General features: G+C 46.4%; 1 protein-coding gene across 4 annotated transcripts; it reads right to left on the bottom strand.

Annotated features, from left to right (window-relative positions):
- Nucleotides 1-1134: 1134 nt before the first annotated feature.
- igf2bp3 (insulin-like growth factor 2 mRNA binding protein 3) lies at nt 1135-16471 on the bottom strand. 4 transcript variants are annotated; one of them, XM_072705903.1, is made up of 17 exons: nt 16260-16471; nt 15967-16171; nt 14927-14987; nt 9787-9835; nt 6703-6754; nt 6554-6617; nt 5965-6243; nt 5744-5878; nt 5450-5572; nt 5226-5361; nt 4837-4965; nt 4600-4668; nt 3663-3779; nt 3314-3388; nt 3107-3238; nt 2842-2955; nt 1135-1467 (listed from the first exon to the last, which is right to left on the bottom strand). In XM_072705903.1, the coding sequence occupies exons 2-17, from the start codon at nt 16139-16141 to the stop codon at nt 1369-1371; spliced, it is 1809 nt and encodes a 602-aa protein (XP_072562004.1). In that variant the 5' UTR covers nt 16142-16171; nt 16260-16471; the 3' UTR covers nt 1135-1368. The 4 variants fall into 4 exon arrangements, with proteins under 4 accessions (XP_072562004.1, XP_072562005.1, XP_072562006.1 ...); XM_072705904.1 differs by lacking the exon at nt 4600-4668; XM_072705905.1 differs by lacking the exons at nt 14927-14987; nt 16260-16471 and having other exon boundaries at nt 15967-16063.
- Nucleotides 16472-17252: the final 781 nt, after the last annotated feature.

The raw sequence follows: 17252 nt of genomic DNA, 5'->3' as shown, positions 1-17252 counted from the left end.
CACAAAAAAAAAAGGAAGTATTTGTAACCCATCCTGAACCAATGGCAACTACTCAGCTCAGTGATGCTTGCCCTTTGAATGTGGTGAGCAGACATTTCCTTTATTATTATATTTTTTAATTACTTGAAAAGGGGACGGCAACGATGAGGCACGGAGGACCCACAAGCCTCGCCCCGTTACCAGACCCCCACTGTTGCCCTACTGAATGAAAATAAAAAAAAAAAAAATTACCACCAAAATGAATCAATCCCAAAGTCCCTAAATAAAAAAAAAAAATCAAATAAAATCGGCATTGCTGCAGTATGTAATGTTGGCATTATTCGGCATCTAAATTGTTGCTGTAACGCGTCTTGTTCAGAAGATGGCGCTGAGGACCTCAGGAAAAACTGAGGCGAATTCAATTCAATACTCCCGTTAGCCACCAGCCGGGGGCGCTGCAACTCATTTTACCAAATACTCCTATATGTACACAATTTTATATACATGCTCATTACATATACATGTACATATACTCGTAAAATAAGAGCTGAATGCGCTCAGCTGGCAGCTGACCAAATTTTAAATTTTCTTAAAAAAATAAAATGTTCAACTATTAGCTTTATAAAGTATACAAAATACCACAAAGCAAAATAAAAGAAAAAAAGAAGAGGAACATTTTTTCATATATCATCTTTTTGAGGTACCAAAGCCTGAGGTAGTTTAGTAAAATGCATATTAAATCTCCTGGCCTTTTGTTGAACTCCTTTAGTTACTCTGGCAGTGTTACTCATCTCGCTATACATTATATAAAAAAATGCATCCGAATTATAAAATGCCACTATCAATACTGGGACAATATTCCTCTACTTCCCGAAACCTCGCACCTGCGTCACCTCGCCCCCTCCCCCACTATGACCCTCTGCTCTAACCCCCAACCACCCCCACAAATCCAAAGCAATGCCTTTTTCATATCCACTCCAAGAACTGAAAAGCTCAAAAACGCAAAAAACACCGCTGTAGGGAGAGAAACGAGAGCTCAATGCGAGAAGGTGAGAGCAGGCCTAAGACCACAGCCAAGGAAGTGAAGGGGTCCAATTTACTTCCTTTGTGTATTTTTTTTTTTTTGGGGGGGGGGGGGGGTAAAAAGGGAAAAAATAAAAAAAAAAGGTCAAACAAAATTCAGTGTCACATCCTGGGCAGAGGGCAGAGACATGGCTGGGTTGCATTTTTCCTGGCCAAACAAGAGTGGGGGGGGGGGGGGGGGGGGAAGTAGTCTCCTGTTTAAAAGCCACCCATGTCCCTCGTTGTTCTTTGGTCTCCACTCCATCCCCACAGGCCTGGGTGCGTGGGGAGGGGGGGGGGGCGGTCCCCTATATGAAGCCCCCCCTCCTATTTCCTCCTCTGCACGGGCTGTGCCCCAGGCACTGGTTTGGGCTGCTGTTGCCTTTTAACCTGGGACAAGATTTCCTGAATTTTTCGCTGCGCAAGCTGCAAGAGAAAGAAGGTTCAGTATTGCGGGGGGGGGGGGCCCATCAACATCTCAGGCCACGTGCACCTTCAGCAGCCAGTGTTTCCCCTAGGTTTACAGCTTTTTGGGGGGGGGGGGGGGACTGAACTAAACATCAAAACATTTCTGCTACTTTGACAGCGAGTGTTGCCATCACCACCCTGGGGGTGTTTTTTAAAAAAACAACAACCATTTGTGTTTGCTTTTCAGGTGGTTGACGCGACGTATTTTCCGACATGCACACTGTCTGCTGGTGGGACTGTGCTCACCTGACTGCGCTCACCTGACTGCGCTCACCTGACTGCGCTCACCTGACTGCGCTCACCTGACTGCTCGCGCATCGGGGCGGAACTCCACCATGCGCGATACAGAGCAGAGGAGAATTGTACCGTGTACAGATAAAAATGACAAGCTGTTGTGTAAATAAGAACATAAGGCTATTTAGTTTGTTTAATAAAAAAGGACGATGTATAGACCTGTTCTAGAGGAAAGGGAACCTTAAATGACTTCTGTTGTGATCTGGCACTATATAGAGAATAAAATTTAAATTAAACGACCTTCAAGGGGGGGTGGGAGGTGCCGCCCCTAATATAATGGTAGGGGAAACACTGATGAATATAGGGTGACCAGCTTCAACACTGCGCTGTTCCACGGTTCTGAAGCACCACGGGTCTCCAATGTCAGCCCAAGAGTCCAAAACCATTGTGATCCAAATTTCCAGCTCGAACAAGATTAGGAACATCTACAGCCACTTGCTTGCCAGACACAGGCCCAGTCCCATTTCTCCTCCCTTAGCCCTACCACGAGATTGAGGCCCCTCCCTTCCCAAGTCGACTTCACAGCTCATAGCCACAAGGGGTTAGGGCTTGAAATCTTTACCTAGGAATCAGGACACATTACATTAATGAGCTGCTTTCCTCACACCGCTAGTCATCTTTTTTTTTTCTTGTTGTGGATTGCAATGCATTGTGGGAATTCTTTTTCACTGAGTCAGCATCTGAAAAATCTCCGTTTCGAGGGCCATCTTGAGGGCTGAACACCACTACCCCCTCGCTGCTAAAAAGAAATGGGACAACACTACCCTACGCGGGAGGGTGGGGCTAAGGGGTGGTATTGGGATTGGGCCAAAGACGACGGATACAGGAAGTGTTAATAGCCCCTTGTCAGAATCGCAGTGTCTAATTCTGTGGAAAATACCATTTTAGAGACTGAGATGGGAAAATGCTTCATTAATCGTGAAGGAAATTGCAAGTAGAACAGATCAGTTCTCCAGGATCTGGGCTGGACTGCATTCAAATCAGACAGGGCTGAAGGAACATGCATGTAATATAAGAGAGGACTTTAAGGCAATTTACCTGACTTGCATAGAAGTGACCAGTGATCTTGACAATGACTTGATCGTTCTCGTCAGGGGTTTGGTCTCTGGGTACAACCACTTCTGCACTGGTGAGATTCTGTAGCTCGTTCACCTGCAATTTGGTGAAGGTGGGGGGGCTTATTGAAGTTAGGAAGCAAGTAGTGCCAGATACTACCTTGTTTTGACAACCAATCGCCACCATATTACCATGTGTTATGTCATAAGACAACGGTGTAGCAAACCGCAGCTCTCTGAAGTCTCACCGTTTTCCCGCCCTTGCCAATCACTCGGCCGGCAGCGAAAGATGGCACTTTTATGTGTGCTTCCAGTTTTACTTCCTCCTTGGGACCAAAGAAGTTCTCCTCTTTCAACTTCCCAAATATCCTGCCTTGAGCCTGGGGATTAAGGAAACGCCATTAAAATGCACATGTAGAAATGGGCCAGCGACCCCCCCGAAGAGAACAACGTACCTTAAACTGTGCCTCTGGTGGTCCTGCGATGATCACCATCCTCTGCTTGGCATCAGGGCCGTCTGCCGGTGCAATCTGTTGTGGGGAATGAAATAAGACACATTGCTCATTGAGGAAATGGTTTTCAGAGCCAGAAAGATCATTGAGGGCAGGGCTCTTCAAATTTGGATCTCGATTCTCAATCCAGGCCTGGCTTTCAGTTCTCACAGGTAGTTCAGGGATACTGATTGGCCACAGAGGTTTCACACCAGGCTCACAGGAAGGTTGGAAAAAAAAAAAATCAGCAGTGCTTGAATCTTTAGGACCATGATTTGAACAACCTTGACTTGCGGCTTGAAACCCAAGGTACCTTGATCGATGCTCCGGCGAATCGTGAAAGCTGCTTGATGTGTTGGCCCTGTTTGCCTATGATGGCGCCAACAGCCAGGGCAGGAATGAACAGGTGGACAGTCTCAGATTCTGGATGCTGTTGACAGAGCGTCAGAACCAACTCAATGACACCCGTTCAACATTGTAAATCACAGAAAGGCTCTGACCTCTCTGTTTAGAACGTAAACAAGCCCCATGGTTCTGCATTACACAAAAAAAAAAAAAAAAAAAAACACACAAAGCATTATCAAAACTAAGCCATTATCTCACTCAAAAAAAGAAAGCTTGTAGCAGATGACCACAAATTGTTAAGATGGCACAAGCTAATCAGACACAAGCGGGGATGCGTGTTACAAGTCCCGAAGCTGGAAGAGTCTCAAGGATCATTTCTACAAGGCCAAAGCTGGCATGACCAAGAACTAGCATTTCGGGAGAAGGAGTTGTCCAACTGCACCCCAAGCTTAACCCTTTCAGTTCCACTACCTGAAGTTCTCAGTAAGTGGTCACTAATTTCGTATGCATATCAAAACCACTGGGTGAAAAGAATTACATTGAAGCCCCGTACACCCCAACCCTAAAAAAGGTTGGGCTATTGGACGATCAAGTCTTGAGAGAAATGTACAATTAAGTACAAATCAGCCGTTAGCTTCTGGAAACTGCTTTGTGTCAAACCAGACAGAAGTCGAAGGCTTCCAGTGCAGCCGGTCACTGGCGCTAAAAGATTGCATAGATAAAGCAAACAAGCCTGAAAGCAGGACACAGCATCAAAACAAGGAGAAAAATAGTAGTGAGTTAGACCCATTGGAGGGCGAGACGGGGGAAGAGGGCCGTTCTACAGGCGGGTTCTGCCCTGCATCCCCTCAGGCCGCACGCAGCCAGACGAAGCCGTGCAAAGCAGCATGGGAATGGCAACTTACAGCAAGGGACTGACTGCCTGCTGAAAGCACCGATGCCCAAAATGGTGCATCACTCCCAATTGGGAAGCTCTACAGGAGAAAGGCAGACATTATACAGGCTCCATCACCCTACACAGCACCTCCTGCTGGTGTGGCCCTTTATTACACGGGACCCAAACAGGCAGCTGCAGGAGAGTAGAACGGACTACCCAGCATACCAGCTGGGACAGAGTGAAAGTCAGACAGGGTACTACTTACCCCAAAGGATGGGTATCCAGCCTGAGCTCCAGGGGGAGGGACTGACATGGATGGGCTCATGCCAGGCGATGAGGTAGGGAAGAGCCCAAGAGCGTTCAGGTTCAAACCTGGGATAAGGTTAGACTGGAGCTGTAGAGGAAACAAGTTACTTCTGTTACAAAGCAAAAGGGAAACGCAAAAAGAGCCTGTCGCAGTACAAACGCAGCCAGGTGAAGTAGAGAACGCTATAACGGACATTCAAAGGCCGGACACAAACCCAAGGTTCTGACTCACATCAATTGTACTGCTAGAATAAACCAGAACTGAGACAGAACGCCGGGAAAATGGCCATCAGCTACATAAGAGATCTGGAAATCCAGCCGCCGTCAGACATCGCGGAAACCACGCACATTCATAGCAGCCACGTCGTTCTCGTAGGACTCCCTGATCTTCTTCATGACCTCTGCCTCAGCTTTGGCGCAGGCCTCGATGGAGCCCTTCACAGTGATGGTCCTCTCTGGGTTGTAGAGGGTCAAGTCCTGCAGGCTGCAGGGACAAAGGCTCCATCAGAACCACAGGCAGCGTCAGCACAACGTCTGGCCAACACAGCTGGGGAGGGGTGCCGTCGACGTACGGAGAAATCGTGATCTTCGTCTCCGTGTCCTGCTCGATCTTCTTCAAGTTCCGGCCCTCCTTTCCAATCAATCGGCCAACAAAGTTGTTGTGGGCCAAAATTTTGAGGGGAATCTCTTCCGTACTGAGAAGACATTTGCAGCGGTTAGATGAAGTATGAACATGGAAGGGCAAAAAGGATGGGGGGGATGAACTTTGGCTAACTTTTAAATGCCAGGTAAAACTTAAGAGCAGCCCAAGTGCAAGATTAGTTGCTACATGGTCATTTTGGGCCAGAGGCAGCAGTCACACTTACAACTTGGTGTCCACAGCCTCCTTCTGCATGATCTCCATGATGGTCTTGCAGGCAGCAGAGCAGCCATCGGGCGTGGAGTGCACTGTGATGGGCTTCTCCGCTGCTCCTGCGTTCTCCTTCCGGTGGATGTCGATCCTGCAGCAGACGACAGACGGCCAGAGGCTCAAAGGACGTCCACTGGAGACACGCGGGAGGAGCGAGAGCGGCCCCCGGCGGCGTACTTGGACTGCGTCTGCTTGGTGATGTTGCGGATGGTGGCCCCTTCCTTGCCGATGATTGCCCCCACAAACTGCGTGGGTACCAGCATGCGCAGAGGCACGTCAGACTGTAGTTTGGGGCGGGCGCCGGCACCAGGGGAGCCCTGCCGGGGGGGGCCACGCGCCGCGAAACCGCGCCGGCCCGTCATCGGGGGGGGCTCCTGTGCAGCCGCTTCGTCAGGGATGTAGGTCACCTTCAAGGCGTAGCTCTCCATCAGGAAACCGTTCAGCTTCTCCATTGCTCTGAGTCGAGCCGGAGGAAAACACACAAGAACCGAACTAGTCAGACGGAACAGGAAGCTCCCTTTCAGGTGTCAGATCAAAGCAGGTTTAGCGCAAACTTTCCTGAAAAATCTAACTACAAACACTAGAGGGCAGCAGCTTGCCTAATATTCACTGGATGCTATACCTGAAGCCTGTTTGAGCGCGTCTGTATTCAGAGTGTTTCTCTGATCATAGTACCACGTACAACTTAATTTCTAGTTTACTACCAGGACCACAGAAAGGAAATAATTCAGCCAAATAAGCAGCAAAGCTGTCGAATTTTACTTACTGACGAGCCTGATCCTTGGAAGCGTATCGGACATTGACAACTGCGGTCTCCGTCTCCGTGTTTACTGGGGGAGCAAACCTTAATTCACTGAAACATTTCAGAAGCGTAGCAGGATTAACATCAAGGCGGTGAACAGAAAGGGCCGGTACCTTGCTCACAGCTTTCCACACCGCCATACTGCGCCAACAAGCCATCCAGCACCTAAAACAAACAGCAAGAACGAACGGAAGCATCCGGACATTCAAATAGTAGCCAAAGCGATGTCTCGGAACACACCTGTGAAAAATACGCCCTTCTAGATCGCACACGCCAGGGGGCAGTACTCATTCCACCCCCAGACGCTGGTTCACTCCACCAACAGTTCAGGACTTTCCCTGTACCAAACCTGCTGGGCATCTATTGTGTAGATCCCATGTAAAACCCGGTGGAGGTGCTACAAAGATACCAGTCAATATTAATCCCATAAAAAGGTCAAGACAGACCTGAATGTCATAAGCCGAACTGAGCCATTTCCACCACCCAATTACAGCAACCGTCTGACATTTTTGGAACCAAAGCTTTGCACCAAAGGGGGAAGAGAGAGAAACCCGTTAAAATCCATGATCTGGTCAGTCTCAAGTCAAGTTCAAGGCTGAGAAGCACCAGACACCTTGTGCCCTCATCGCACACAGAAGACCGTCACTCTACATCGTATCCAAACAAATCCACAGATAACCCTGAACCTGAACACACTTGGTTACTCCAAATACCTTGTCCAAGGTGGATCAATTTATGTGTTTTTTTTTTTTTTTTTTAACTCCACACTGTTTAGCGCCAGTATCCTACGAGTTACAGCTTTTACACATTTTCTACACAATGCTGGCAAAAGGCTTCATGATGTTAAAACTAAGAAAAATAAAAACAACCCACTGTTCATACAAGGACTTTCATGTCATCCAAGCACACAAAGCACAACTGAAAAGGGGCCCTTTGTTCAAATGAGCCCTTTGAAGCCATTCACAGGAAGTCAGACAGACACCATGTCGCACGTCCCTCAGCACTGACATGGATGAGCAGCCCGAGTTACGTTTCTAAGACGGAATTGGTCGCCAGGCACACATCACAATTCGCGGGGGGAATAAAATGTACGACATCTGATCAAAATGCAGTAGCCCTTCCTAGGTGGGCATGCCCTACTCCAAGCCAACATACAGCCTCAACGCACAGATCTTTCCCATGAAACCCCACCCCCTTTCCCCACCCTCCTGCCACTTCAGTCCCATTGGCTCCCCAGCGGAACTGCAGCTCCCCTTGCAGGGTTCACAAACGGCCCTGACGACTGGCTGTTTCAGCAGTCCGTCAAGCCGCCAGCCAATGGCTTCCAAAGGATCCACCCATTCAAAAGAGAGGTTGGGTTGTGGGAGTGGGGGTTGGGCTGAGAGTTAAAACATGATCTCCATCTTCTCCCAGTGAGCAAACTGAATAAGGAGAGCTCTATGGGGGAAGCCATGGGGGCTGAGGGGCTAGTTATACCACAGGCTGAGAGAGTGGCTGCCAGCACCAGAGGCCCAGAACATGCATATGGAGAACCAGCAAAATGTGAAGGCATCACATAAGACGTTCCATAAGGGCAAAAGGACACCCATACAAAACAGACAGCAGAAATCAGGTCCCTCAACTCCTAGAGCTAAAAACGACACCTTAAAATGTAAAAGGTGAAACATGAAGGATCAGAGCATAACTGCCAGTCTGTCACAAGACCACAGCACCCACTGATCACAGTAAACAGGAAACAAGACCTGCCGGCCTTGCTGGTCCTCAGCCCTCCATATAAATACCAAATTGTTTTGAATAAGGCAACAAAATCAGCCCGACCCAGTGTCTGTTTAGGGGACGCAGCGATGACGCTATTGGGACCTCAGATGCTGTGCTGATTGAAAAGGTCACGTGTGCGAAGCAGCTTCCTGCATCTCAGGTGTGCACACAATCCTGCTACACAACTGATCATCTCCGCAGGTCTCAGCAATCCTGCTACACAACTGATCATCTCCGCAGGTCTCAGCAATCCTGTACACATTCATCTATGAGAAGCGGACGTAGCCGTTTAACGCTTTGCTTCCCAAGTCGTGCTGCTACAATTAGCAGCTCTGCTAGAGCGGTTGGGCCGGGGTCACGGGAACTCAAACCCCGAGTCCTGGGTGCGACGGGCTGACCCTCTGAACCTCGAATATCAGCTACAATTAAACACCCCACAGGCCAACTACAGCTCCAGGTTACAGACGCTACCCCCCCCCCCCCCACCACCAGCCTACACAAGACGTCTTTTAGCAAAAGCCACACACACACTCAGCATCCAGACGCTACTGCTGTGCATCTCAAACCTGTTTCATTTTGCTTGCAATTAGCAAGCAGTCTTGTCAAATCTACCGCTATTTAAAAAAAATGAAGAGGCAGGGTTTTGCCAGAAGGTGCCGTGCTTTGTATTCCAACATCACCCTGACCCTGCCAGGTGCCGGTCCCCACTATTCTTCCCGATTATGCTACTACGTTAATACTTTACGTAATGCATATTATTTATTTATTTATTTTTTACACCGGCCCGTAAGCTGCTTTGGAAGAGTCGGTCTCCGATTTGTGGCCATTTCCACGGAAATTACACTACGGCTCGGTGACACGTTACTAGCTACCGTGCGAGACGAAAACCATCTACCGCAAGTTAGGAGGCAACACGCGGAAGCCGGAAAACAGGAGTGCAACGCCCTGGCTTTGGGCAAAACGCGCTAGATGTGCATTAATGCCAAAACTTACAAGCGCCAGATTTGTCTAGACTCTTCTTCCCAACAAATGAAGTTCATTTCTTGGCAGGGTTTAGAGCATTTGGAATGCAAGCTTTCAAACTAACCTATATTTGCGCAAAACGACTGGAACGCATGTATGCATGGACCACTATGTGTTGGGCTCATTATATGACAATTAGAGGGGGAAAAACAGTCCAGATGGTTAGTGGGGAGGGGGGGGTCTGAAACTCCAGCACAAAACCACCCAGAAAATCTACAAGACAGCACCCCCCCAGTCTAATACAACCAAACACCATCTTTTTGTCATCCAATAGCAAAACAGCATTTCATAAGAATACATTGTAACATGAATAAATCAGCCCCCTCCACTTTACGCATCTGCTCATTTCCCTGCCTACTGATGAAACCCGGCACACTCCACCCACCCCCCCCAGAAGCGAACAGGAATGCACCTACCTCCCACTGCATGTGTGGTGGGATATTCCGGATCTGCAGCTTGCAGCTCCTGGAAAGAGATTCCATGTTAGTGCCGGTCACATCCCAGTAGAACCAGTCCCACACAACACCCTAACACACTTACCACCCACAGCAGCATCAAACCGCACAGGTTCCCACTTAGAAGAAAAAAATACAACCCACCTGTACCAAACAAATTAGTGAACAAATGGTATAAGAGGGAGCGGAACTGTTATTTAATGTGCCGACGGGAGTCTCGTCAGATATGCTGAACTGCTTTACAAACCCTCATTAGAATCTGCAGCGACACACGGACGTTAGCGGTCCAACGCCAAGCACATGAGGAGGAGTCTACACTGGAACTGGTGCTGCACTGACAGGGACAAGATTGGTAGGAAGGTCAGGGGCTCCCCTCCCCCCCCCCATGCAGCGGAGCATGAGCCCGAGAGCCCCAGTCATTCACTGCTACTACTACACTCATCGTGTCCATCATAGCGAACGGCAGATTCGAGACATAGCCCCTGTGGTGGTTATCAGGACATAACGTGGAGGATGAAGGACCTTCGCTGCTAGCTCACCTGTTCACTCTCATTGCACGCACACCTACATCCTCACCACCCCCACCCTAGCAAAAGGCTGAACACCAAGCCTACAGTTTGAAGAACACTTTTTGCATTTCTCAGAAGGCAAAGCTGACCGTGCTCCTAAACAGAGCCGCTAATAACAAGGCTCTTCAGTAGCCTTTGCAGACCTGCAAGCCACAGCCCCAACCCCACCCCAAAAGGTCAGTGTGAGCGGATCGTCACAGCACCCAGTAGCTATGCACACCCAGTGTATGCCCCCCAGCGGTGTACAGCCCGTCTTGTGGCTGCTACGAATGAGGAGGAAGATCTCACCCCAAAGCAGCTACAACATCTGCTTTTTATGAAGGGGAACCTGTGCCTATTGCCACCATCATCACACTATGTACCCAAAACATTGTCCTTTATTAATCCCTGAGGGCAAGTTAATCTGTTTTTACCTCAGTAACCCGTCTTAATTCACATCAAGCTTTTAATATGCAAGTTTTGATTTTAACCAATCGAAACAATCATTTATACATAAATTTCCAAAACCTTCAGCTGCAGAGCCCAATAGGCCTCACCAGGCAGAGCACGTTACATGCCTATTTGTGCAATTAAAAAAAATAATTCTGTAGCTCGTGGGACAATTAGCTTACCTTTGTCCTTCATTCAACAAACCCTAAATTTCACAGCACATTCCAAGTGGACACTGATTACGGGTTCAAATTAAAGTCAACACCACAATGCTGAACCAAACCTCCAAATTCATACAAAAAGGAACAATATTACTTACAGCACATTCTCAGGTAACAGGATAACGTGAGGGGGGGGTAAACTGAAGACAGCAACACCCCCCTCTCCCCCAAATGACACACAAAGCATCAGGTAAGCTATTAACATGCATGTAAAGACAAGTATAAATACCATGTTGACCATGATGGATACACAACCTATTCTGCAACTACGTGAAGAAACCAGGTTGTCCAACTAGACTTGACTGATTTGCAATTCGCCTCATGCAGCTAGAAAATGCAGGCGGCACAATTTCAGTGCAAAGCTTGTCATTTACAGCAAGGGCAAGCCTGAATTTGTATCAACATCTAAGGTCTCAGCAACTGTTCCTCTGTACCGGTCAAGCTGTTAATTATACAGAGCACCTACGAAGGACACAGAAAAGTATGCATCCAAATCGTAAGAGCAGACCAAGTAATCCAGATAAGACCACAAAATTTCATCATTTCAGATTTATTCACATTGAGGAAGCCAAACTTCAGATTAAGACAACGGCATTGCTGCAAGCAGTTGCTGTTCACCATTGCAGCAGAATTTAGTGCTGCCTAATTCATGAATTTGACAGGTAATTTTTATAAAGCTCCTCCTTCAATCTGCATACTCTGAATCTCAAATTTCCAACACTAAAACCTTAATGAACTCCTCACACATTATATGGCCATCCCGTGGCATTCAAAATGTGTCAATAATCCAGTTAAATCCCAGGACATACATCCATTCTGAAATTTTATAAAAATGCATTCACTACCACCTTCCAGGTGGAGCACACACCCTTAGCACTAATGAGGTTTTCCTAAAATCCCCAAATATAGCCCCGCTTCTGCACACCAACCATAAATTCCCCACTCGTTACCAAAAATGCCACGAGCAGCTACGTCAAATTCCTCCTCCCTCCGCTTCAGCGACGGATGACATAACACGCTCGTGAATTCCAACTAGAAACACACAGCTCTGTGGGGAAAGAAAATTCCATACATCCGCCCAGTAACTTCATTTCAACACTGCATTGTTCCATACTGCTATGTGGAATACATTCTCACAAAATTCACACACTTGACTAGTTTAAATTTAGTGTATAGAGAATAGTACAAGCGGTGGACTCGGAGGGAGGAAGTAGGGATTTTCCTAGGCGCTGAACGCAGGGCTACAGACAGAAGAAAACACTACCCTATAGGCTGGTGACCGACAGAGGCCCCATTTGCAGCAAGGGGGGGGGGAGGGGCTTTGTTGCCACCATGATATTGGCTGTACGCTGTGTGTGTGCGCTTGGGGGGGGGGGGGGGGGGGGCAGAGCTGGAATCCCATTGATCCAAATCCTCCAGGCCTCTCAGGCAAATACAACCTGTTCATAGAAAATATTTATTCCACACAACACCACTCCCACCTACCCAAAAAAATCTAAATTATATATTTTATATATTCATTCAACAGCATCGGTACCACAGCAGTGCATGAAGCAACTGGAATGCAGCTGCATTTGAAACAGCAGTACAAAAAAAAAAAATTATCTGCAGAGATGCATGCGGCATACCTAAGCTGCCATTTCCAACTAAATCCTCACAAAAGTAACCGCAACTTTTGCTATGAAGTTCTGCGTGCAAACTGTCCCTGCCACCACCTGTCTGATATCCCCATAGCCTCAAAACTGCACTTAAAAAGTTTAAGAAATTAATCAAAACATAGAACCCAGAAATTCCACGAAATTTCCCTCAGAATGGCGGATTCACGCCCTATCCTGGTCAATGATCATTTCAGGTGCTTGTCTGGCCCTCAGGCACCCAAGCAGTTCAACTCAATTTTGTTGTGCAGAACTGCTTTAAATTTGCCATTACCAAAATAAGCCTGGGGGAGGAATTCATTTTAATATGGAACCGCCCACAGGCACCTAGGCCAACAATCAGAGGGGACACGTTTGGTACCAACTATGACTAGCAAAGAAAATTATATCCAAAAAATAGTTTAAGAATGAAGTCAGATTCTGTGGCCGGTGAATATCCTAAAAGTGTGCGCAAGTCTAACATTTCCGGCCGTAACCCAACTCTTATGACTGCTTTGGTGGGGGGGGGGGGATGAACTAATGCTTACGTACACGCACACATTCTTAGTGGGATCTACACTTTCTCCTCCCATGCACAGTCTATACAGATTCTGTCCTACAGCTGCATTCCTATTCCCCCATACCCCCCACCCCCCAACATTATTGCAGAAAACATTTAGGTGCCCAACATTCGTTTTTTTTGCATGCTGCTGGTTCAAAGGTCAATCAAACTGAAGCGGTTAAGAACCAGGCCTGAGACGACTCAGACAGGAAAATATCACACAGAACAAGACAGGAGCTGATCAAGGAGCTAACACACACCCAAGCACAAGTACACATCCCAGTCACACAAACCATGAGGAACCAGGACCCCAGAACACCCAGGAACAGACCCATTGCACAAGTCACAGGACTCAATTACACATTTCAGGGCACAATTTTACTATTTTATCCATTTTATTTTTTTACTCCAAAACAGGGGGGGGGGGGGCACAAACGTCTAGCCACATCCCCCAAAATGAATTTTTCATACTACAGCAATGTGCTCGCATATACTACCACATACACCCATATTAAATGGCAGCTACGTAAAAGAAATCACGCGCTATACTGCAGCAAATTTCAAAGCAACGGTCAGGACACAAATTATAACCTACATCCACAATACACTTATTTAAACGAAAAAAGGTTCAACGTATTTATGGGTTTAATTACACTGCCGTGTATATACAAGATGAGCGTTTAATTTATAGCTTACATAGAAAAAATCGCTAAATTCGCCCACACTTACTCGCTAATACACACCGATGCAATAAGTGGCCAAAAAAGGGGCAGAGAAAGTGTCACCCAGCAATCATTTAAAATTCACCTAACCAAGGATAACAGAAATACGTATTTAATTTCTCAATTTAATGATGAAAAATAATTCGCGCCCAAATAATCCCTTAAAAATTCGCCAGTTATTCCCTCCTTCATTGCGCGAATTAACGTAAAACATGTAACGTTTTTAGAAATATTCCAGGACTGCGTCACAATTTCACAAAAATGGAGCTACAATATCGCTGCAGGCACATAGATGCTTCTTTCAGATGTACGTGATGGTTTGTATTTAAATATGAGGGCCAAGATAAAAGAAAAGATGACGCGCCAGCTGTTGTGGGGCCTCACGCGGAATAAGGCGACTAGGCCTCGGCCCCCCCGCCCTGAAACTGCAGCACACATGGCGTGAAGCGGCCTAAACCTGCAATACTAACGCACCACATGCACTTTGTGGCAGCATTTTTTAAAAACACGCAGATACGTTTAATTGTCTAAAACCTTAGAAGGGGAATTCTTCGGCGGATTCCCATGCATATTCGCAGAGCCAGCAGCCACATGGCATTTACACAAAACCCCTACTACGAATCACGCTTTTTATTTCCGCCAAAAAAATGTAAGGGATGTACAGAGAATTACTCAAAATACGCGATGCTGAACGCAACCAGAAGCACACCCCCAAATTTTAGCCCCCCTAAATACACCCTTGTATTTAAATTACGTCCACGTGTTTGCTGAATTAATACAAACAAGTCGGTCACACCATTTCCTGATAACACCAAAAATACCCATTAATTTTAAAGTCCCGGGCACAGAAGAAACTTAAATGCAGTTCCTTATTTTTTCAGGAAAAACACACATTTAAATCCCACATTTGGGCAGACGTACGATCCAATTGAATGGGTTTGGTTTTGTTTTGATTTTTTTTTACCTTTGTCTTTTTGGTACAGAGTGCTCCACTTCAAGAAGTTTTCCATGGAGTTCTACTTTACCTAAGATGAGGGTAAAAAAATAAATATTTCTGATTGGTGGAGGTGGATCTAATAGTGCAACAGAAGATCCTGGAGATACGAAAATAGCCAAATTGAAAATTTCAGCGCACGAAATTTCATATAGATTTAAAATGCACGCTGTTTGGTCAGTTTATACAGTATACTGGTCAGTTAAACTGGTAATGTAAACTTCATACCACGGTAACAAATTTTACGCTTAACATGGGTTACTACTACCAATTTCTTAAAAAATATATGTAATGAGCATTACAATTCTTCCGACCCATTCCTTACGTCGTGCACAAATATGTATAGTACTACTTTATTTTAAAAATTAAGTCAATGTGTCATGTACACTGAATTTCGGTGGCCTACATTTTTACCAACACAGCTTAACCACCTGGTATAAGTAATTCAAATAGTAAAAAGCTACCAGAGGCCACACGAACACTGTTTAAAAAAATAGTCATGGTAATGATTTTAGGAGATCTGAATCACAGGTATGACGCTCAAGCCATTTAATTTAATCTTCCGCAAGTGCGGAAGTCCAAAGCAAGAAAGTAACAAGACAGCGGAGGTTATTTAAACCACAAACACTGACTATTTACACGGTGACACTGGCCTTGCAGTCAAACGCGCTATGGAGTTACATTTCATAAAAGCACGGCGCTCTCATTCTCCGCGCCGGGAAAACGGCACTTTCCATTCCACGACCTGTCGTTTCCTGAGACAGAAACTAAATTTTTAAAAGGATCGGAGTGTGCCAAAGTAGTGAGATCCGAAGTGGATGGTAATATATGTGATGGAGGGAGGAGGGGGGGCCTTTAGTTACACCCTCAATCCTTACATTAAAGAGGCACATCCATCCGATTTAAACAGTGCCGCTTGCCTTGCGAGATCTGCTACATTAAAAATTTAGGAGTCAAATACGACTCCGGATCTCCAAACTAAGAGGTGCACAGCAAACGATTTGACTTACCTGAAAGAATATCGATGGCCTTCATAGCTACCTTCTCGTCTGGGCAATCCACGAACGCGTAACCAGTTTTAACAAGAAACGGCCCATTGAAAGGGATCTTCCACTCTTCGAAGATACTTTGCAACTCCAGCGGGCTGGCTTCTTCACTCAAGTTGCCGATGTAGAGCTTATTCATGGTGTTCTGCACGGGGAAACGCTAACCTGGCTACAGGAAGAAAAAAAGCTTATTTATTCTGTCAGATAGTCTTGTCGTGAAACGCACTATTACAAACACGGAGTAGCGAGCCTGTTACCTATTTAGGTTGCCTATCGATGTATTTTAATGAGTAGCCTGGCTGTGTATTACGCTCCTTCGCCGCGTCTATCGTGCAAAATAAATAATCTTAATCATTTATTCAGCCTTTCCTAAGGATGGCGAGTTGGGCAAAAAAGGAGGAGAAAACTACTTTTTGTCTTCCCCGAACCCCTTTTGGCAAAGAGACTGAAAATGTCACACACGTTAATGCTAGCGCCGCCTCTAAATAAAATCGAGAAGAAAAAATCACTTGAATATTCCGGCTTTTTTGAATGAGCCACGTGTTCAAACTACAAATCAACTTCGCACGTGAGGAATCCCAGTTCCCCAATTAAGCCCCGGACTGGGAAAACGGTACGGGAAACTGGGGTGGGGACAGAGTGAGAAAGGAGGAGAGGTTTCGTGTTTGTAAAACCTACGTGCGTTGAGGGATTTCTTGTGTGCGGCTGTATCTTTCTCCAGAATCACATTTGAGTGTCTTTCATTGTAAGCCTTGTTTCTCATTGGCTAGTGGTTGAAATAGTACAGCGCCATAGCATGCACGCTCGCAGTAGGAAATATATGGGGGTTGGGATGGGGGTGCGGAGGGGATGTCTCTGCGGAGTGATGTATGGTGCAGTTGATAGAGGAAAGGGGGAGGTGCCATTCATAAGTGCTATCAATTCTACATGTTGTACACTACCTAGAACGCACATGTTAAGAGGACAAATTTTACTACGACGACAAGCACACGTTTGGTATTCCCTTCTCGGCATCCATCTTCTCTTTAACAGTTTCAGACTGCAATACAATCAACAAAACACGATTATTCGCCACTGTATGAGGCGTATCGGTGTTTTTCAGGAATTATGTCACTGGGCTGTGGCTGCAGATCGACCGTTTGTTGCTTTTTCCATTGATAATGGCGAATCGTGTCTTAGGCGTGTGTACGTAAAGGCCTCTTCTGTCTACAAAGAAAGGAGTAGCCCTGATTTTCAGTCAGTGGGTGTGG

Source organism: Paramormyrops kingsleyae, chromosome 23, assembly GCF_048594095.1.
Source record: "Paramormyrops kingsleyae isolate MSU_618 chromosome 23, PKINGS_0.4, whole genome shotgun sequence".
NCBI classification, from domain to species: Eukaryota; Metazoa; Chordata; class Actinopteri; order Osteoglossiformes; family Mormyridae; genus Paramormyrops; species Paramormyrops kingsleyae.
Note: the sequence above shows the minus strand (reverse complement) of the source record. Positions and strands in the feature narration are given on the sequence as shown.

Bases quoted from the DNA above. Each gene is read 5' to 3' on its own strand.
- igf2bp3 (XM_072705903.1), bottom strand. From the start codon at position 16,141: ATGAATAAGCTCTACATCGGCAACTTGAGTGAAGAAGCCAGCCCGCTG. The intron at 9,836-14,926 runs GTAAAAAAAAAT...ATCTCTTTCCAG, and splicing joins TCTGTACCAAAAAGACAAAG to GAGCTGCAAGCTGCAGATCC. The intron at 5,362-5,449 runs GTACGTCGACGG...TTGTCCCTGCAG, and splicing joins ACGAAGATCACGATTTCTCC to CCTGCAGGACTTGACCCTCT.